This window comes from Schistocerca serialis, chromosome 2 (assembly GCF_023864345.2).
Source record: "Schistocerca serialis cubense isolate TAMUIC-IGC-003099 chromosome 2, iqSchSeri2.2, whole genome shotgun sequence".
NCBI classification, from domain to species: Eukaryota; Metazoa; Arthropoda; class Insecta; order Orthoptera; family Acrididae; genus Schistocerca; species Schistocerca serialis.
In genome coordinates this window covers 249,284,680-249,306,872 of record NC_064639.1, presented here as the reverse complement: position 1 = coordinate 249,306,872, position 22,193 = coordinate 249,284,680, and the positions used below count along the sequence as shown (strand labels likewise).

General features: G+C 43.5%; 1 protein-coding gene across 2 annotated transcripts in view; it reads left to right on the top strand.

Moving 5' to 3' along the window:
- Nucleotides 1-21,632, top strand: part of LOC126457008 (uncharacterized) — a 124,158-nt gene extending 102,526 nt beyond the window's left edge. For both annotated transcript variants that reach the window (XM_050092977.1, XM_050092976.1), the window contains exon 5: nt 20,131-21,632. In XM_050092977.1, the coding sequence (XP_049948934.1) occupies nt 20,131-20,268 (138 nt within the window). In that variant the 3' untranslated portion in view covers nt 20,269-21,632. The remainder of the gene's footprint in view (nt 1-20,130) is intronic.
- The last annotated feature ends 561 nt before the right edge of the window (nt 21,633-22,193 follow it).

Genomic DNA, 22,193 nt, shown 5'->3' with positions numbered 1-22,193 from the left:
AACGACTGCTAATTAGATATACGCACGGTGCATGCAGTATCAGTGAGCGTGCTGTCTGTGTGTGGAATGGGAAGGCGCGCGATCTATCTTGAGTTTGACAGAGGCCAGATTGTGATGGTCCAGAGGCTCAGCACGGGCGTTTCGAAAACTGCGCAGCTCGTCGGGTGTTCGAGGAAGGCTGTGGTGAGTGTCTTCAACACGTGGCGAAGCAATCAAGTGAAACCACATCCAGACTTCGTGGGGTTGGGCTGACACTCCTCCTTACAGACGTCGGACGTCGCAGGCTGGGCAGATTGGTAAAACAGGACAGGCGGCGAACTGTGGCGGAACTAACATCAGACTTTAATGCCGGGCAGAGTAAAAGTGTGTCTGAACACACAGTGCACCGAACACTCCTAACGATGGGCCTCTGCAGCCGATGACAAAATGGTTCAGATGGCTCTGAGCACTATGAGACTTAACATCTGGGATCATCAGTCCCCTATACTTAGAACTACTTAAACCTAACTAACCTAAGGACATCACACACATCCATGCCCGAGGCAGGATTCGAACCTGCAACCGTAGCAGTCGCGTGGTTCCGGACTGGAGCGCCTAGAACCGCTCGGCCATAGTGGCCGGCGCAGCCAGTGACCCATGCATGTGCCAATGTTAACACGACAGAGTCTGCAACTACGACTGAAGTCGGCATGCGACCTTCAACACTGGACGTTGGCGCAGCGGCAGAGTGTTGCATGGTCTGATGAATCCTGATACCTTCATTAGGCCGATGGGAGGTCGCGCATTCGCCGTCTTCCTGAGGAACAGCTCCTTGATTCCTGTACTGCAGGACGGATACAAGCTGGTGACGGCTCCATTACGCTCTAGGGAACAATCATGGAACATTCAGGTGGGCATCCATGGGTCCAGTGAAGCTCCTGCAAGGCACCATGACGCCCAAGGAGTATCGTACACTGGTTGCAGATCACGTACACCACTTCATGACGACGGCAGTGGCATTTTTCGACAAGATAATGTGGTACGTCACAAGGCCAGGAGTGAGGTGAAGTCGCTCGAGGAACACAATGGCGAGTTCCAGTTTATGTGCTGGCCCCCACACTAGCCACATCTGAACCCAGTCGAACACATCTGGGCTGTGACAATGTGACGTCAGAGCTCATCGCCCCCCTCCCTGAAATTTACAGGAATTAGGTGACTTGTGTGTGTGGGTTTGGTGCCAACTTCTTCCAGAAACCTACCAAGGCTTCATTGCTTCCACGCCACGACGCTTCGCCGCTGTTATCTGTGTCAAAGGTGGGCATGCCGGAATGTTCTGGCTGATCAGTGTATATTTGCCACACTTTCAGTAAACAAACTTCTGTATTCTGGTCATGGTCACGTTAACATTGTGTTATCTCTTTGCAGCTGACCATCCAATACGAAGCTTCACTTCGAAACTTTCATTTCTTATCGCTCTCCCATTTGCTATCTTGGTCTTCATTCTCTGTAAAGACCAAAATTTCCCAAATTGACGACAACCAGAATCTTTCATATTCCGAAAATCACACATCCAACTACCCAACAAGTAACACTAATGACCCTACCATAAAGTCATTTACATAACCGCAATAATTGGTAAAATGTATGAATCTAGATCGATGCGATCCAACGAGGCAAACAGGGGTCCCAAACTCATTCGCCGAGATCACTTTATGCCGAAGCGACATAGTGTGAAATGGGTGATGCCTCTCGCTGTATAAGAACGGCTGTAGCCACAGTCAAGTTACTAAATTCACGCACACGAAGATGCAATAAATAAATAGAAGTGATAAACGAGTAATTTCTTCACATTACATATTATAATAAATGACTTCGCGTGAATACTGCCCTAACCCCTGTACAAGAAGAAGATAGTGTACGGCAGCCAAGTCACTTCGCTGTAATCTGTTAAGCTGTTCGCTTCGCCGAATTTATTGCGTGTTACATTGACTTTGCTGCTGTATTTTTGAGTCCTCTCTCGCTAGCTCACGACCTCTTAGATATTGTCACACTTCCCTGAAATACAAGAGCAATAATTTGATTTTCTCATGTTCTCTGTCGAAATACGAGATTCAGTCGTTGTCATTCTCACAATTCCTACGAAGTAAGATGTTCCGACATTGTTGTCTCTCTGACGTTATGTGAAAGAGGTAGGTTGTGAACTTATCGCTGCTTTGCTGCACTTCTTTGTATCGGTCGCACACTTTGAACCGAGAACACTGATGAACAATATATGGACATCTGTTAGTAGATCTAATATGGGGTGTATTCACCCTTCGCCTGCTGAGACCCTTTCAGTGACATCTGATTTTCTGTGGTGGAATTGCAGCCCATTAGGGAAGGTAGTAGGCCTTGAACACTGTCTGGGGCGCAGTTGACATTCTGACTCATCCAAAACGTGTTCCACTGAGTTAAGGTCGGGACTCTGGACAGGCTAGTCCATTTAAGAAATAGCCTCACAGACCCTGTTTTATGATCGAGTCCATTGTTGATACAAACCGTCTTCGAACTGCTCCTCCGCTATAGGAAGTAAACAATCTTTTAAAATGTCTTCATATCCTTCCGGATTTAGAGTTTTCTTAAGCGCAATTACGAGACCACACGCTAATCACCAAAGACCCCCCACACTGTAACATCACCTCCTTCACACTTTGCTGTTGGCACTACGCATGACGGCTGGCAAAGCTCTCCACGTATTCGTTAAAATCAAACACTTCAATCGGACTGCCAAAGGGTACAGCGTGATTCATCCTCCAAATCACTCGTTTCCAGTCGCTCTTTACACCAACTCAAGCGTCGCTTAGGACATACTACAGAAATGGGAGGCTTTTGAGGAATTGATCGACCATTGTGTCCCATTCTTTCTGAGTCCCTACGCACAGTCATTGTGCTAGCTGGAGTGGTGATAGCACTTCGAAACTCACGAGTGATTCCATCCGCTGATTTCATGTGATTTTTTTCATAATCAGCGTTTGCAATGGTCCCTGTCCGTTAGTATATGGGGACTCAATGGTCTTGGTTTGGCTGTGGTTTTTCATTTGCGTTTCCATCTTACAATCACTATACCAACAGTTTCGGCAGTTTTATAAGTGTTGAAATGTTGTTGCTCACATCCAATGACAAGCACACATTCGAAGTCACTGAGCTCTCCTAACCGAGCCATTCGGCTGTTACTGTTTCTATACTGACGACACAGTACTTGCTGGCACCTTTCATACTCGGGCGTCTGCCTCTGTGACAGCTACTGATCAATTCTGCATGAACTAAGGCAGTCTGGATACTTATGATCAGTCAGTACCTATTTTGAATCAACGCGCCATTATTTCTTCGTCGGCTGCGTCTTCACAATGTATCTGTAGGGATACGAAAGAAGCATGTACAAAAGTATTTTACAGAGTAATGAATGAGCATAAACCGTCTGGATCACTATTTCTTTTATTAATCATTACCGGTTTCAGACTGCCCAGAGGGTTATGTTCAGATCTGCATCGCAAGGTGTGGTGCCAATGTGAAGATGATCTGCTGGGCGCATCGAAACCTGTAATCCTTAATGAAAGAAACAGTGATTCCGGTGACATCATAGTTGCTAAAAGAAGGCGTCAGTTATGGAAGGGCGATAATGATGTTTTGAAAAATGTTTGATTTGGCCTGAAGTTTTGAGGGATTTTGTCAACCTTTGTATTTGTGTACAGTTCTCTGTTCTGATGGTACCAGATAGCACTCATGGCGATTGTCGTATATCTGTTTTCAATTCGCTGGACCTTGGTGGTGTTAGTGTCAGAGACCATCGCCCAAATTTCGTAACCATATGCAATCGCTGATAGGAGGATCATTTTGAAAATTCTCTTTTTTGTCGTGCCATCGATTCCTGTGTTGCTACTTTGGTGGTCAGTGTGTTCATTTCCTCGACACTAGCAGCGGATAGTACGAAAGCTTCTATGTCTCTGATGATAGAAAGGTACTGTGAAATTGACAGTATGAAGGGTAAATAAAACACTTCACAATATACTTCACATGCCGTGGCCAAGAGTAATGGGAATCTTTAGTACCTACGCGTTGCGTACATCTAAGCTCAGGCAGCGTGTCAGAGGCTTTACTATTGTCCTGTGAAGTTACTTCCAAGCTGACTCTTGAAGCGCTCTAAGCGAGTGAATGGGTCTGGCTACTAGCTCAGCGTGCCAAATGCATTGACGGAAATGGAAAGTACTGGACCATGAACACCTTGACCGCATGCTGAAAAACGTATACTCCAATATTCCCTTGCCTGTGGAATGTGTTAAAATTTCACCCTTATACGAACTTATTTTCAGTACAGACAAAACAACCATCCCTACAAACGAAGAATTGTGTGTGTGCTGGCTACTGGGTTTGGAACTTTTCAGATGGACATTAGAGAGGAAAGGAGAATATGGACTGGTCCATCCAGAATGTCTATACCATGAGAAGATCATAGGATTACGTAAATCTGCAGGCTTTCATTGCCGTTGTCATTGAAGGTAAAATCTTCTAGGATATCAGCCCGCGTCATGTTACAATTCAGTTATGTCTTCTACATGATCGACGTTTCGACTCCTCTGCCGGGTTTCTCTTCAGGGCCTTCTGGTGTTCGCGGTCAGCTGGCGTGAGAAACTGTTGGATACGCGCATACATAGGAAAAGAAATCCGCTACTGTACAGCTACACTATTGATGACATACATCTGGAGACAGTGTCTGCCGTAGAATATCTAGGCATAACTACCCAGAGCGACCTTAAGTGGTATGACCATATAAAACAGATAGTGGGAAAAGCACATACCAGACTCAGATTCATCGCAAGAATCTTAAGGAAATGTAACTCATCCACGAAAGAAGTGGCTTATAAAGCGCATGTTCGCCCGATTCTTGAGTATTGTTGTTCTGTCTGGGATCACTATCAGGTAGGACTGATAGAGGACATAGTGAAGATCCAACCAAGAGCAGCGCGTTTCGCCACGGGTTCTTTTAGCTGGCGAGAGTGCGTTAAGGAGATGCTAAACTAACTCCACTGGCAGAGGTAACAAGAGAGACGTTGTGCATCATGGACAGATTTACTACCGAAATTTTGGGACAGCACTTTTCAGGAGGAGTCGGACAACATATTACTTCCCCCCACATACATTTCGCGTAGTGACCACGGGGAGAAAATTCGAGAAATTAGAGCCTATACAGAGGCTACCGACAACCATTCTTCCCAAGCACTATTCGCGAGTGGAACAGGGGTGGAGGGACCAGATAGTGGAACCGAAAGTACCCTCGGCCACACACCATGATGTGGCTTGCGGAGTATGATGTAGATGTAGATGCCAGCATGACTGATTTGGTAATTCTTGAAGGGAGGCTGAATAATTGACAAGTATGCAGCAAGAGTGTTAAGCCCTTTCGTTACAGCACAGAATAGTAAGGGGTAGAAATTAGAAAAAAAATATTAAATCTCACTGACATTGCCACAGGCAAACTCAAGCAGGAGGCGAGTCACTATGTCGCAAATGGGTCAGGTCGACAACACGTTATGACACTGTCTGCTGAGTGAGGATACACATTCAGCAGAATGGACACTGTGACAGGAAACAAAAGTGAGAGAAGCATATTCTTTAGCTCGTGAAACATTTTGCGAGGGAGACTGTCTCTTTCATAAGGGCACACAGTGAAGGATCGACACAACAGTTAACAACCTGTTAAGTGAATATAACAGAATAACGAGGACACATTCGGTCATTGGGAACCGAACCTTGCGTCGTAGCCTCGTGCTAGCTCTCCAGATCTCGTCATGAATTGATCATCGCGATCGATGCCATTCACAGCAATACCACCCGATTTCATAATTACGATACTGTAGTGAATAAATGTCCTAGACGCTCCAGCGCAGATGTAATCAAGGTGATGGTCTTCACCTGCTGAACTTCACGCTGCTCACCGCCTACCACTACGGACGGAGGAACTGACTGCCTCCTGGCAACACCACATCGCCGAGTGCTAGCATTACTGGAATTCAATGCGAAGCCAGCAACAAGACTTCTTGGAATCCACGTTCATGTTCAACAATCAGGCACCTCCATGTGCTGGCACCTATCAGGGATAAGGTGGATATCAACCGATCACACAACTACTGACACAAGGTACAGCGCGGATTGTTCATTAACAGTCACTGTAAAATTTGGAGTGGGACCGAGTACACTCAAGCAGCCAGTTTGAGAATCACTTCGCACTGGGCAATGGCTGCGCCTACTCGCCGACAGTCCACCGTGGCACGGGGGTCGCTGACATCTTCTCCTGGGCACGCAACCACTGAACTGACTCGACGGACATAAGCTAGAATCCAACACACAGCCGAATGAGCAACGGCCGAGGCTGGTGCAAAAGATCTACAGTTAGTAAACATTGTGAATAAATGACTAAACTATAATAATGTTTTACCAGCCTCGTTGATGCTTCACAGGTTGCCAACAGCTATCATGACTTCACACGGAGGTGTCTCCAATCGGACGTCTGTACTTTTATCATATCTTTATGAGCGTGGTACCAAATGGCATGATACAGCAAAATAACGGTAAACCTCCCAGAGCAGTTCATACCAAAAATGCCTTGAGGAATGTGTGGATCCTTCTCCAGCGTGCCCAGCCCAATGATTTTGCACTTGCAGAACAAGTCGGGGATCGGATGAAAAAATGTATACCTCCGGCAAGCAGTCTTCATGTAGTGCCACACCATATGTTTAAGGGAATGCAAGAAATTGCTCAAGATGTCATTTGAATACTGTCTGTTTCCATGTCACAGTGAATACAACACTGTATTCGTGTCTGTGGGCCTCATACATCACAGTGATATTGAAGTTGCATATCAGTTCCCAATGGAATTTAAGTTCAGTCCTTTAATACCCGTTATGTGATGAACACCTTCACAAAGTCTGATAAATACCTGACCGGTGCTCCCTGGCGTAACACTTGCCACTTCCGTCAATGCGAATACGGGAGTGACACTGGAAAGACTCACTATCGTGTAATGCAAGAAGCTATTCGTTTCACGCCTTCGTATCATCTCCTTACTGACCTTATTACTCTGTCTGCTTTTTGATTTCAATGATTCTGGTATACAACGCTTTTGTCTTTACCCACTGTATCTAGTTTGCCTCGCTCTTCACGACGTGAATTCGTTCAGATTAGTCTCCTGTTTGTACGGTTAATGAGGAAGTTTGCAACTCCATTGCTCTGAGCAGTGACTATAAGCTTAACCTATCACTATCGTGTCGGATAGTAAAATACTGATACAGGATTGTCTGTTGTGGTTTTAGTCCTAAGACTGGTTTGATGCAGCTCTCCAAGCTACTCTATCCTGTGCAAAACTCTTCGTCTCCGAATAACTACTGCAACCTACATCCATTTGAACCTGATTACTATATTCATCTCTTGGTTTTCCTATATGATTTTCACCCTGTACACACCCCTCCTGCACTTAATTTATGGTTCCTTGAAGCCTCAGAAGATGTCCTACCAATCGATCCCGTCTTTTAATCATGTGTAAGGTGTCAGGCAAATACAACACCTTCCATGAAAACCCTGACATGATAAGCAAATCCAGTAGTATGTCACATATCTCCGAATAAATCGTGACATTAAATTAACCAAAGTAATACGAGTAACGAGTGAGCAAATGGAATACCACAGACTAACACAAGAATGCCTAAATGCATGTCATACCTTCCCATCGTAGGACAGACGCAGTTCCGAGGGGAGAATCGAGAAGCCGAGAGCAGAACCGTGTCAAGCGAGAAGGCCCTACGATAAGGGACGGACACCCACGTCGCCAGCTAACCGCTACGACTACACCACCCGCAAGTTTTTAGCGTGAGACTTTTTCGCGTCTCTGTTACGTTAGGACCCCCCCCCCCCCCCCCCCCCAGCCCATGTTAAAGGATAGAGCCCTCCACAAGAACAGTATAGATCTTACGATAACGCTAAAAGGACCACACCAGCTGCAAGTTTTAGCGTGAGACTTTTTCGCGTCTCTGTTACGTTGCAAACTTTAAAAACATTGCCCCACCACGAAAAGTCTAACGTTTCTCATTGGATAGACAGAATTTTTGTAGGCGGAGCTTAAGGTTAACATTGAGACCCTGATTGGTCAGGTGGAAACACAGCCAGATAGTTTTTTTTTAAACCAACTTCGGTAAATTGTAGTAAGGAGAAGTTAGGAGAGAGTTGCTTAAGCGTTGCTTCCGAGAGGGACGGAGCTGCGCCGGCCGCCGCCCCCTGACGAACACCAACTAGGTAATGAACGCACGCGATGCCGCATTTTCAGCGCATAAGGCCTCACTCAGAACTGCAGAAGTCTCATCTGTTACACCCCCTTTTTGCGTAATACTAGTGTCGATCGTCAACTAAAGCTCATGGTGTTCACATTTGCCACTTGAAGTAAAAATCTGAAACGCGATGATTTTTCTGTTATATAGTTATTGAGAAGCCACATCAGCCACTGTAATTTACGACAAGTTAGATAAGTAATTAATGATAATTGAGGGTCACTGCAGACCATTTTTATAGTTTTCTCTCTTGTGAAACTTAATTTAAACCTAGATTATAGATGTGATATGGCATAGGTCATCCCATTCAGGGAATATTCGTTCACATTTTTGTTGAATGCAGTTGGTTTTTACCATCCCGTATTAAAACATTTCCTTTTATCAATAGTGCAATTTATAAACGATGTTTTGTGAGTAGAATAAAATTTCCAATGGTAAACTTAACTGCTTTTTCGACGTTATTTTACCAGCTAACTAAAAATAGGAAAGCCTTGAACCCCATCCACTAAATTTAGTTAGTATTAAGATTCTTTTACAGGGAGTGCAGTGGAGCTGACGCTGAAATCATTAAGTATTTGGTTATATCATCGCTAGTCTCGCTGAACTTTTCTGAATTCTACATGTCATGTGTGGTCTGACGTCTCCTTACCAGCAACAGGTCCCAGGTTCAAACTAGTCAATTCCCTAAAAAACACGCTCAGAGCGTCGTTGCGCGAAAGTGGTAGGGAGACACGATATAGAACAAACAGACACCACGTAGAATGTTTAGACATGTTATGCCACAAATTTCTTTCCTCCCCAATTCAGTTGAGCACTTCCTCACTGCTTACGTAGTCTATTCATCTAACCTTCAACATTCTCCTGTAGCACCATATCTCTTCTTCTAATAAATGTGTACCGTCTACGTTTCAATTCTGCACAAGGCTACACTGCAGACAAATATCTTCAGAGAGGACTTCCTAACACTTAAATTTATATCAGATATTACCAAATTTCTCTTCTTTATAAACGCTTTTCTTCCTATTGTCAATTTACATTTCGTGTGCTCTCTACTTCTGTCATCATCAGTTATTCTAATGCCCGAATGGCAAAACACATCTATTACTTTTAGTGTCTCGTTTCATAATCTAATCCCCTCAGCATTGGTTGATTTAATATTCTACATTAGATTACCCTTGTTTTGCCTTTTTTAATATTTATCTTATATCCTCATTTTAAGACGCTATCCATTCTACGTAAGTCCATCTGATACAGATGGTTGCGGGGCTTCAGCTGTTCAGTATAAAATGTCGAATCAAAGCACCTTTCAGCCCTCTAAATTTCCTATTCTTATTATATTTAAGCAACCAGTTTCGGCGCTACATTACGTGATCTTCAGGCCCCCCGGACCGATGTGTATGAAGATTCCCACCAGTCAAAATAGGGGCTAGCATTCAATGACTGGTATCGGTAGATTTTTGACACAGCGATCCCTTAGATCATCACTTGCTGACTGTGGTGATAGAAGGGATCACTGTGTCAAAAATCTACGAATGCCACTCACTGAATGGTGGCCCCCATTATGACTGGATCAGAGGTGGGAACCTTCCTACAGGTTGGTCAGAGGGCCTGAAGATGGCGTAATGTAGCGCCGAATAAAATAACAATTGGAAAATTAAGGCGGCTGAAAGGTGTTTTGATTCAACGTTTTACTATTCATTCCGTTCAACTGCTGTTCCAGATCCTTTGCCGTCTCTGACAGAATTACAACATTCTGGGCAAACCTCAGTTTTTATTTCTTCTCCCTGAACTTTAATTCCCTTTCCAAACTTCTCCTTGGTTTCCTTCACAACTTGCTGAATGTACAGACCGAATAATATCGAGCTTGGACTACAACCGTCTCACTGCCTTCTCAACCAATCTTCCCTTTCATGCCCTTTGTCTCTTACAACGCTGTCTGGTTTCTGTACAAGTTGTAAACCACCTTTCCCTCCCTGTATTTTAGCCTTGCTACCGTCAGAATTTCAAAGAGTATATTCAAGTCAAAATCTTTCTCTAAGTCTACAAATGCTGTATACTTATGTCTGCCTTTCTTAACCCATATTCTAAGAGGGGTCGTAGAGTTAATATTGGCTCGCTTGTTCCTACATTTTTCTAGAACCCAAACTGGTCTTCCCCGACGTGGCTTCTATCAGGTTTTCTATTCTTCTGTAAATATTTTGTTTACTAAACCATGACTCGCTTGTTCCTACATTTTTCTAGAACCCAAACTGGTCTTCCCCGACGTGACTTCTATCAGTTTTTCTATTCTTCTGTAAATATTTTGTTTACTAAACCATGACTTATTAAACTAGTAGTTCATTAATATACACCTCGGCACTTGCAGTTCCTATATTTTTCCTGAAGTCTCAGGGAATTTCCCTTGTCTTAGACTTCTTGCACACCAGATGGAATAGTTTTGTCATGCATGGCTCTCCCAAGGATATCAGTGCTTGCAAGGAAATGTCGCCTATTCCATGAGCCTTGTTTCAGACTTAGGTCTTTCAGTGCTGTCAAAATCTTCTAATAGTATCACATTTGTACTTCATCTTCATCTCTTTTCTCTTCCCTTTCTATAATATTGCCTTCAAGTTCATCTCCTTTGTGTAGACACACTATGTACTCCTTTCACCCTCCAACTTTCCCTTTTTTACTTAATGCTGGTTTCCCATGTAAGCTCTTAATATTAGTACAACTGTTTCCAGTTTCTTCAAATGACTCTTTAATTTTCCTATAGGCGGTACCTATCTTCCCTTTAGTTGTACATGCTTCTATAGACTTGCTGTCTTCGACACACTCCTTAACCATTTTGCAATTTCTGTCTACTTTCCGTTTCGCCAGCTCCATTTGCTGCATTTTTATATGTTCCTCTTTGATCAATTTAATTCAGTGTCTCCAAGGATTTCTACTAGGTCTTGCCTTTTTACCTATATGATCCTGTGCTGCCTTTACTATTTCATCTCTCAAAGCTACTCATTCGTCTTCTACGGTATTCCCTTCCACTGCTCCAGTCAATCATTGCCTAATATTCCCTTTGAAACTGTCAACAAACTCTCGTTCTTACTACTTATCCAAGTCCCCTCTCCTTAATTTCCTACACTTTTGGAATTTCTTCAGTTTTAATCTACAGTTCGTAAACAATAAATTGTGGTCAGAGTTCACATCTGCACCAAGAAATGTCTTACAATTTAAAATCTGCTTCCGAAATCTCTGTCTTACTATTATATAAGCAATCTGAAGTCTTCCAGGGTCTACAGGCCTCTTCCATATATACAACCTCCTTTCGTGATTGTTAAGCCATGTGTGAGCCATGATTGAATTACACTCTGTGCAGAATTATACCAGGGGGCTTCGTCTTTCATTTCTTTCCCTCCCTCAATCTGTATTCACCTACTGTTTTTCCTTCTCTTCCTTTTCCTACTTTTGGATTCCAGTAGCAGTCACAACTACATTTTCCTCTCTCTTAAGTATCTGAATAGTTTCTTTTACTTCTTCATACATTTGCTCAACCTCATCAAGATCTGCAAAGCTAGTTGGCATATAAATTTGTACTACTGTGATGAGTGTTGACTTTGTGTCTCTGTTGGCTACGTTAGTGCGTTCACTATGTTAATCATAGCAGCTCACACGAATTCCTATTTTCTTATTCGTTATTAGACTTACTCCTGCATTACCCTTATTTGATTTTCTATGAGAGTCATTCGGAAAGTAAAGAACATTTTGATTTGATTCGTGACCGGAGTCCCCCCCCCCCCCCACAACTACCGCCGACCGATCACTGATATTGGCACTGATCCGCTTCAGTTTGCTGGCAGCTACGCCCCATTACGTTTCATTACGCTTAGCTGTGCGACATTAAAGTATGTGACAAAACTGACGATCCCACCAAGTGTGTGGTGCGCAGTGTTATCTGCCTTTTAAATGCGCAAAAAGTTCGAACCATTGAAATTTATACACTGATTCCTGAGGTATACTGTAATATGATGAACGAAGTGTCAATTCGGACGCGGTGTATCATGTTTAATGGTGGACGAAGAATGTTCATGGCGAAGATCACCCGGGCCGGTCCCTCATTGGTGACGGACGAACAAGAATTGAAACAAAAATCAAAAAATATAGGCGTTTCACAACTAGCGGACCGCATCAGCCTAACGACTTCACAGCACCATTACAAACAGACGGCACGGAATGCTATCCAGTGGAGCCATCCTCCTCCACGATAAAACATGCCCGCATGAAGAGGGCGTGACACAGGACTTGCTTCAGTGGGAAGTGTTTCAACATCTGCCATACAGTCCGGACTTAGCCCCAAGTGATATTCCCCAAATTGAAAAATTTCCTGAGCGGACAACGCTACAGAAGTGATGATGAACTTAAAAAAGCCGTTAAGAGCTTTGTAACATCTCAGGTTGCAGAAGGCATAGAAAAACTGGTGAAATAGTACAATAATTGCCTAACTTTGAACGATGACTACGTAGGAATGTAGCTTGGATATCAAATTGTGTGTAAAATACAGCTTCGTTTAGTTATATCTCATAATTTCTGTAGAAAAAAACATTTCTTACATTCCGAATGAGCCTCACATTGTTACCCTTGCTCTCAACTGACCAGAAATCCTGTTCATCCTGCCACCGACTTCACTAATCCCCCACTATATCTAACTTCAACCTATTAATTTCCCTTTTAGAAATTTTCTAACCTACTTACCTGATTAAGGAATGGAACATTCCACGCTCCAAGCCGTAGAACCTCAACTTTATTTTTCCTGTTGATGACATCCTAGTGAGTAGTCCCCGTCCGGAGATCTGAATGGTGGACATTTTACTTCCAGAATATTTTACACAAGAGGATGACCTCAGCATTTAACCATACGGCAGAGCTGCATGTCGTCGTGAAAAGTGACGGGTGCTTTCAGCTGTTCGAAGCACAAGAACGCTATGTTGACTGGTGTACAAGGCCAGATCATTCAATCATCCGGAATGTTACAGCCGCAATTACTGAAAAGGCTCTTTTGGCGCCAAAGGTTTGTCTGATCTCTCCTGTGATCTGGTTGCAGCAACGGTACGGCTATCTTTGTCGTTAAGGCATGCGAGCCTGCTTACCAGTATTGATCACACTACTTCAGATGAGAATATGATGAGGTGGCAGCTTTGAAATAGTAGTAAACTGTTTTGGGCGTCATTCAGTTGTGCAAACTAAACAACCACTGTACGAGGTGCATTCAAGTTCTAAGGCCTCCGATTTTTTTTCTAATTAACTACTCACCCGAAATCGATGAAACTGGCGTTACTTCTCGACGTAATCGCCCTGCAGAAGTACACAGTTTTCACAACGCTGACGCCATGATTCCATGGCAGCGGCGAAGGCTTCTTTAGGAGTCTGTTTTGACCACTGGAAAATCGCTGAGGCAATAGCAGCACGGCTGGTGAATGTGCGGCCACGGAGAGTGTCTTTCATTGTTGGAAAAGGCCAAAAGTCACTAGGAGCCAGGTCAGGTGAGTAGAGAGCATGAGGAATCACTTCAAAGTTGTTATCACGAAGAAACTGTTGCGTAACGTTAGCTCGATGTGCGGGTGCGTTGTCTTGGTGAAACAGCACACGCGCAGCCCTTCCCGGACGTTTTTGTTGCAGTGCAGGAAGGAATTTGTTCTTCAAAACATTTTAGTAGGATGCACCTGTTACCGTAGTGCCCTTTGGAACGCAATGGGTAACGATTACGCCCTCGCTGTCCCAGAACATGGACACCATCATTTTTTCAGCACTGGCAGTTACCCGAAATTTTTTTGGTGGCGGTGAATCTGTGTGCTTCCATTGAGCTGACTGGCGCTTTGTTTCTGGATTGAAAAATGGCATCCACGTCTCATCCATTGTCACAACCGACGAAAAGAAAGTCCCATTCAAGCTGTCGTTGCGCGTCAACATTGCTTGGCAACATGCCACACGGGCAGCCATGTGGTCGTCCGTCAGCATTCGTGGCACCCACCTGGATGACACTTTTCGCATTTTCAGGTCGTCATGCAGGATTGTGTGCGCAGAACCCACAGAAATGCCAACTCTGGAGGCGATTTGTTCAACAGTCATTCGGCGATCTCCCAAAACAATTCTCTCCACTTTCTCGATCATGTTGTCAGACCGGCTTGTGCGAGGCCGAGGTTGTTTCGGTTTGTTGTCACACGATGTTCTGCCTTCATTAAACTGTCGCACCCACGAACGCACTTTCGACACATCCATAACTCCATCACCACATGTCTCTTTCAACTGTTCTGCTAGATCTTTCTAATACATTACAAGAAATGTTGCTGCATATATTCCTCCTGCTCGAACCAGGGTACGTTAGTGTTAGTCTTAGACACTAATAGACACTGGGGTTTGTTTAAATATCTTTTCATAGTTGGTATGCCGCCCCACCCCCATGAATCATGGACCTTGCCGTTGGTGGGAAGGCTTGCGTGCCTCAGCGACACAGATAGCCGTACCGTAGGTGCAACCACAACGGAGGGGTATCTGTTGAGTGGCCAGACAAACGCGTGGTTCCTAAACAGGGGCAGCACCCTTTTCAGTAGTTGCAGGGGCAACAGTCTGGATGATTGACTATCTGGCCTTTTAACACTAACCAAAACGGCCTTGCTGCGCTGGTACTGCGAACAGCTGAAAAAACTACAGCCGTAATTTTTCCCGAGGGCATGCAGCTTTACTGTATGGTTAAATGATGATGGCGTCCTCTTGGGTAAAATATTCCGGAGGTAAAATATTCCCCCATTCGGATCTCCGGGCGGGGACTACTCAAGAGGACGTCGTTATCAGGAGAAAGAAAACTGGGGTTCTACGGACCAGAACGCAGAATGTCAGATCCCTTAATTGGGTAGGTAGGTTAGAAAATTTAAAAATGGAAATGGATAGGTTAAAGTTAGATGTAGTGGAAATCAGTGAAGTTCGGTGGTAGGAGGAACAAGACTTCTGGTCAAGTGAATAGAGGGTTATAAATACACAATCAAATAGGGGTAATGCAGGATAGGTTTAATAATGAGGGAAAAAAATAGGAGTGCAGGTAAGCTACTACAAACAGCATAGTGAACGCATTATTGTGGCCAAAATAGACACGAAGCCCACGCCTACTACAGTAGTACAAGTTTATATGCCAACTAGCTCTGCAGATGACGAAGAAATTGAAGAAATGTATGATGAAATAAAAGAAATTATTCAGATAGTGAAGGGAGACGAAAATTTAATAGTCATGGGTGACTGGAATTCGTCAGTATGAAAAGGGAGAGAAGGAAACATAGTAGGTGAATATGGAATGGGGCTAAAGAATGAAAGAGGAAGCCGCCTGGAAGAATTTTGCACAGAGTATAACTTAATCATAGCTAACACTTGGTTCAAGAATCATAAAAGAAGGCTGTATACATGGAAGAATTTTGGAGATACTGACAGGTTTCAGATAGATTATATAATGGTAAGAGAGAGATTTAAGAACCAGGTTTTAAATTGTAAGACTTTTCCAGGGGCAGATGTGGACTCTGACCACAATCTATTGGTTATGAACTGTAGATTAAATCTGAAGAAACTCCAAAAAGGAGGGAATTTAAGGAGATGCGACCTGGATAAACTGACTAAACTAGAGGTAGTACAGAGTTTCAGGGCGAGCATAAGGGAACAATTGACAGGAATGGGGGAAAGAAATACAGTAGAAGAAGAATGGTTATCTTTGAGGGATGAAGTAGTGAAGGCAGTAGAGGACGAAGTAGGTAAAAAGACGAGGGATAGTAGAAATCCTTGGGTAACAGAAGAAATATTGAATTTAATTGATGAAAGGAGAAAATATAAAAATGCAGTAAATGAAGCAGGCAAAAAGGAATACAAACGTCTCAAAAATGAGATCGACAGGAAGTGCAAAATGGCTAAGCAGGGATGGCTAGAGGACAAATGTAAGGACGTAGAGGCTTATCTCACTAAGGGTAAGATAGATACTGCCTACAGGAAAATTAAAGAGACCTTTGGAGAAAAGAGAACGACTTGTATGAATATCAAGAGCTCAGATGGAAACCCAGTTCTAAGCAAAGAAGGGAAAGCAGAAAGGTGGAAGGAGTATATAGAGGGTCTATACAAGGGCGATGTACTTGAGGACAATATTATGGAAATGGAAGAGGATGTAGATGAAGATGAAATGGGAGATATGATACTGCGTGAAGAGTTTGACAGACAACATTCCATTAGAACAACTGACAGCCTTGGGAGAGCCAGTCCTGACAAAACCCTACCATCTGGTGAGCAAGACGTATGAGACACGCGAAATACCCTCAGACTTCAAGAAGAATATAATAATTCCAATCCCAAAGAAAGCAGGTGTTGACAGATGTGAAAATCATCGAATATCAGTTTAATAAGTCACTGCTGCAAAATATTAATGCGAAGTCTTTACAGACGAATGGAAAAACTGATAGAAGCCGACCTCGGGGAAGATCAGTTTGGATTCCGTAGAAATATTGGAACACGTGAGGCAATACTGACCATACGACTTATCTTAGAAGCTAGATTAAGGAAGGGCAATCCTACGTTTCCAGCATTTGTAGACGTAGAGAAAGCTTTTGACAATGTTGACTGGAATACTGTCTTTCAAATTCTGAAGGTGGCAGGGGTAAAATACAGGGAGCGAAAGGCTATTTACACTCCTGGAAATGGAAAAAAGAACACATTGACACCGGTGTGTCAGACCCACCATACTTGCTCCGGACACTGCGAGAGGGCTGTACAAGCAATGATCACACGCACGGCACAGCGGACACACCAGGAACCGCGGTGTTGGCCGTCGAATGGCGCTAGCTGCGCAGCATTTGTGCACCGCCGCCGTCAGTGTCAGCCAGTTTGCCGTGGCATACGGAGCTCCATCGCAGTCTTTAACACTGGTAGCATGCCGCGACAGCGTGGACGTGAACCGTATGTGCAGTTGACGGACTTTGAGCGAGGGCGTATAGTGGGCATGCGGGAGGCCGGGTGGACGTACCGTCGAATTGCTCAACACGTGGGGCGTGAGGTCTCCACAGTACATCGATGTTGTCGCCAGTGGTCGGCGGAAGGTGCACGTGCCCGTCGATTTGGGACCGGACCGCAGCGACGCACGGATGCACCCCAAGACCGTAGGATCCTACGCAGTGCCGTAGGGGACCGCACCGCCACTTCCCAGCAAATAAGGGACACTGTTGCTCCTGGGGTATCGGCGAGGACCATTCGCAACCGTCTCCATGAATCTGGGCTACGGTCCCGCACACCGTTAGGCCGTCTTCCGCTCACGCCCCAACATCGTGCAGCCCGCCTCCAGTGGTGTCGCGACAGGCGTGAATGGAGGGACGAATGGAGACGTGTCGTCTTCAGCGATGAGAGTCGCTTCTGCCTTGGTGCCAATGATGGTCGTACGCGTGTTTGGCGCCGTGCAGGTGAGCGCCACAATCAGGACTGCATACGACCGAGGCACACAGGGCCAACACCCGGCATCATGGTGTGGGGAGCGATCTCCTACACTGGCCGTACACCACTGGTGATCGTCGAGGGGACACTGAATAGTGCACGGTACATCCAAACCGTCATCGAACCCATCGTTCTACCATTCCTAGACCGGCAAGGGAACTTGCTGTTCCAACAGGACAATGCACGTCCGCATGTATCCCGTGCCACCCAAATGCTCTAGAAGGTGTAAGTCAACTACCCTGGCCAGCAAGATCTCCGGATCTGTCCCCCATTGAGCATGTTTGGGACTGGATGAAGCGTCGTCTCACGCGGTCTGCACGTCCAGCACGAACGCTGGTCCAACTGAGGCGCCAGGTGGAAATGGCATGGCAAGCCGTTCCACAGGACTACATCCAGCATCTCTACGATCGTCTCCATGGGAGAATAGCAGCCTGCATTGCTGCGAAAGGTGGATATACACTGTACTAGTGCCGACATTGTGCATGCTCTGTTGCCTGTGTCTAAGTGCCTGTGGTTCTGTCAGTGTGATCATGTGATGTATCTGACCCCAGGAATGTGTCAATAAAGTTTCCCCTTCCTGGGACAATGAATTCACGGTGTTCTTATTTCAATTTCCAGGAGTGTACAATTTGTACAGAAACCAGATGGCAGTTATAAGAGTCGAGGGACATGAAAGGGAAACAGTGGTTGGGAAGGGAGTTAGACGGGGTTCTAGCCTTTCCTCGATGTTATTCAATCTGTATATTGAGCAAGCAGTGAAGGAAACAAAAGAAAAATTCGATGTAGGTATTAAAATCCATGGAGAACAAATAAAAACTTTGTGGTTTGCTGATGACAACGTAATTCTGTCAGAGACAATACAGGACTTGGAAGAGCAGTTGAACGGAATGGATAATGTCTTGGAAGGAGGATATAAGATGAACATCAACAAAAGCAAAACGAGGATAATGGAATGTAGTTGAATTAAGTCGGGTGATGCTGAGGGAATTAGATTAGGAAATGAGATACTTAAAGTAGTAAAGGAGTTTTGGTATTTGGGGAGCAAAGTTACTGATGGTGGTCGAAGTAGAGAGGATATAAAATGTAGACTGGCAATGGCAAGGAAAGCGTTTCTGAAGAAGAGAACATCGAGTATAGATTTAAGTGTCAGGAAGTCGTTTCTGAAAGTATTTGTATGGAGTGTAGCCATGTATGGAAGTGAAACATGGACAATAAATAGTTTGGACAAGAAGAGAATAGAAGTTTTCGAAATGTGGTGCTACAGAAGAATGCTGAAGATTAGATGGGTAAATCACATAACTAATGAGGAGGTATTGAATAGGATTGGGGAGAAGAGAAGTTTGTGGCACAACTTGACTAGACGAAGGGATCGGTTGGTAGGACATGTACTGAGAGATCAAGGGATCAACAATTTAGCATTGGAGGGCAGCGTGGAGGGTAAAAATCGTAGAGAGAGACCAAGAGATGAATACACTAAGCAGATTCAGAAGGATGTAGGTTGCAGTAGGTACTGGGAGATGAAGAAGCATGCACAGGATAGAGTAGCATGGAGAGCTGCAACAAACCAGTCTCTGGACTGAAGACCACAACAACAACTGTTGGTATGGCATTTCTTTTTTGATGGCTTTGATTTAATTGCCTCTCAGATACTTCAACTTCTAGTTTTGTCTTTTTCTCATTATTTACCAGTCGATGTTCGTTGTGGAATGAGATCCACAGTCCGTCCTTTGCTAATTTCATCCGAAGATGCTAGTAATTTGAAAAAGTTGCACGATCATCTGCGAAGCTAAACATGTCAGTTTCGTTCCGATTTTGCCTTATGTGACTCATTTCTGCACACACACTGCCTAGTTAATTCTTCACGCCATTTGCAGATAACTTTTCTCCAGAGCATAGTTAAAGAGCAGAGGAAAAAATCATTTTTCTTCCCTCACCCTAACACTAATATCAAATCTGTCTAGAAGTTGTCTTCCAGCTGCGCTTTGGAATCTATGTTCAACTGTATCTGTTGAGTGATTCCTTTGGTCTTATTGGAGAAACTTGGTTCCTTCATAATGTGGACAAAGAATATCTCGATCAGTCGAGTCGTAGGTCATCTGTAAGTCAACAAAAATTACAATAAATTTCTTATTTCTGAGTTTCAAATAAGAAAGAGGCATGTTACTATCATTATCGCTGCCATTATTATAACACATTGTTTTGCAATATAGGTTTGTAAAAATGGTATACTGTGAGATCTTTTTTGTAAGTACAAAACTTGAAACAAGAGCTTCCAGATCTGGACAAGACGATATAAATATTTGATAACTTGTTGCAGGTGCACAGGCGGATGAGGGAGGCTGGTCTGAATCACACCCGCTGGGGAATCCCAGTAGACCCAGAGGTCTGTAATACGGGGCACAGGGTGCCGGACTATGTACCACAGCGGCCTCCAGTCAATGACTACGAAGCCTAAACGGGATCCCAGGCCCTTGCCAGTTCTGCCTATTTCCTAACGGTTGACGAACATCGATCCCACCGGCAGCATCACCTGGATCATTCAACAGCAGCATCTCAATCCTCTCTCATCGCTGATAAATGTGTTACAAAAATGTCGATACTATACAGACACCCAAATAGCTTCATCAGCTTATATTGCTGCATCTCTTAGAAATAAAACAGAAAACCAAGTCTTAAATTTGGTACAACTATGTTTAGATAGCTTTTTCAGTGAAAGTATCTGGGATGGTAATGACATCTCCATCAGTCCACCATTGGAGGTAAAGCATCGTGTAGATTCCAAACACACGTTTGTAAATAACTTAGCTGTTCCTTTTCAGACTTAAATATAGACCTAATACCCAAATTTACTGTCAGGGTACAGTCCATGTGAAACTTACAGGAGAATTCAGTAACTGGTGGGAACATTTGGAAGTATTCTGTACACCCTTTGAGAGAAGGTGAAGTAAGAGAACGGTGCATACATTTGCAGGCTAATGTCACTGGCTTATCAAAGTGCTTCCTTGTATCCAAATTAAAAGCAGGTGGTCATGATAAGCTACGATTAAGTGCCAGAAGAGTAACTCTATCCTAGTGTCAAACATTGAACCCTCCTATACGAACATAAATGAAATAAGACTTTCCAGAGCATAATATGAACAGCTATCAAATCATCTTCATGGGACTTCCCATTATGTAAAGCTCAAGCGTCTTCCAGGAAGAAAGAGCAAACAATGTGAAACATTGAGTACATTACTGCTAACACTTTTTGTTTTACATCATCTTACACAGTTTACGAAGTTGAAATACTGCGATATCTTTCTGATGTTCAGATCCTAGAACAAGATAAGAGACCATCTTAACACAGTAAAAGTATCATCACTTGGTACTCATACCCATATGAGCATCCAGTCATTTAATCAAAATGTTGAGTATTTTTTCATTTCTCGCAGAATCATTTACGAAATATCTTTCATTACCCCTGTTAACTTTTCTGTAGCAGTTTAATACCTGAATGAATCACTGTACTGCCTTTAAACTTAATGGACAACAGTATTTAATTCTGCATATAGAGCAACAGAACAAAACAAACAAAAAATTTTCTCATAACTCAGCAGCTACTATGGATTCGTATCTACCTCGTGCTATTATCAATTTTTATGTTAACTATTTCACTCAGTGTACTATGTAGTATTAAGAAAAAAGAAAACAACATACCGTTTTATATGTGCTTCATCTATGTTTTACGTGATGTTTTGTAACCTTTTGATGCTATTTGCTATCAGTACAACTGAAAAATCTGATGTCAAACCTAGTGTTTAATGTACTTTCTGTGCTGTATTTCTTAATTTAATAAAAAAAACTATATACTGTAGATGTTACTCTTAAGTTCATTACTTTTCAACTATACTACCAAAATGCACACAATACACATTTTTTCCAGTCTATCGTAATTTAGATCCTGTTTTAATTTCTAGCATCCATTTACATCAACAATGAAACAAGAAACTGATACCAGTATGGTACTGACTCATCTTGCCGAGAGATCAGCGGATTTCTACAGACAAAGTAACATTTTTCTCAATTTTTAAAAGAAGAATTTCTCTACTATTTATGGATACCCGAATGAAATTTAGACCATTTGGATACTATACGAAGACCTCAGCTGTAATCACTCGCAAGTGGCAGTCAACGAGGAACAGAGTTATTGCATGTAAATATTGTACAGCACTTTATCTCACGTGTTTTGTTCAAATTAATAGATAGCTACACAACAAAGTGAGAAGCGGTAGCTGTACCTTTAGTCTGAAGACCTCGGCTGTAAACAGTAGTAAGGCATGATCAACAAGGAGCAGAGTTATTATGTTAAACTATGGTTCTTAGTTGATGTGCTGTCTTCAA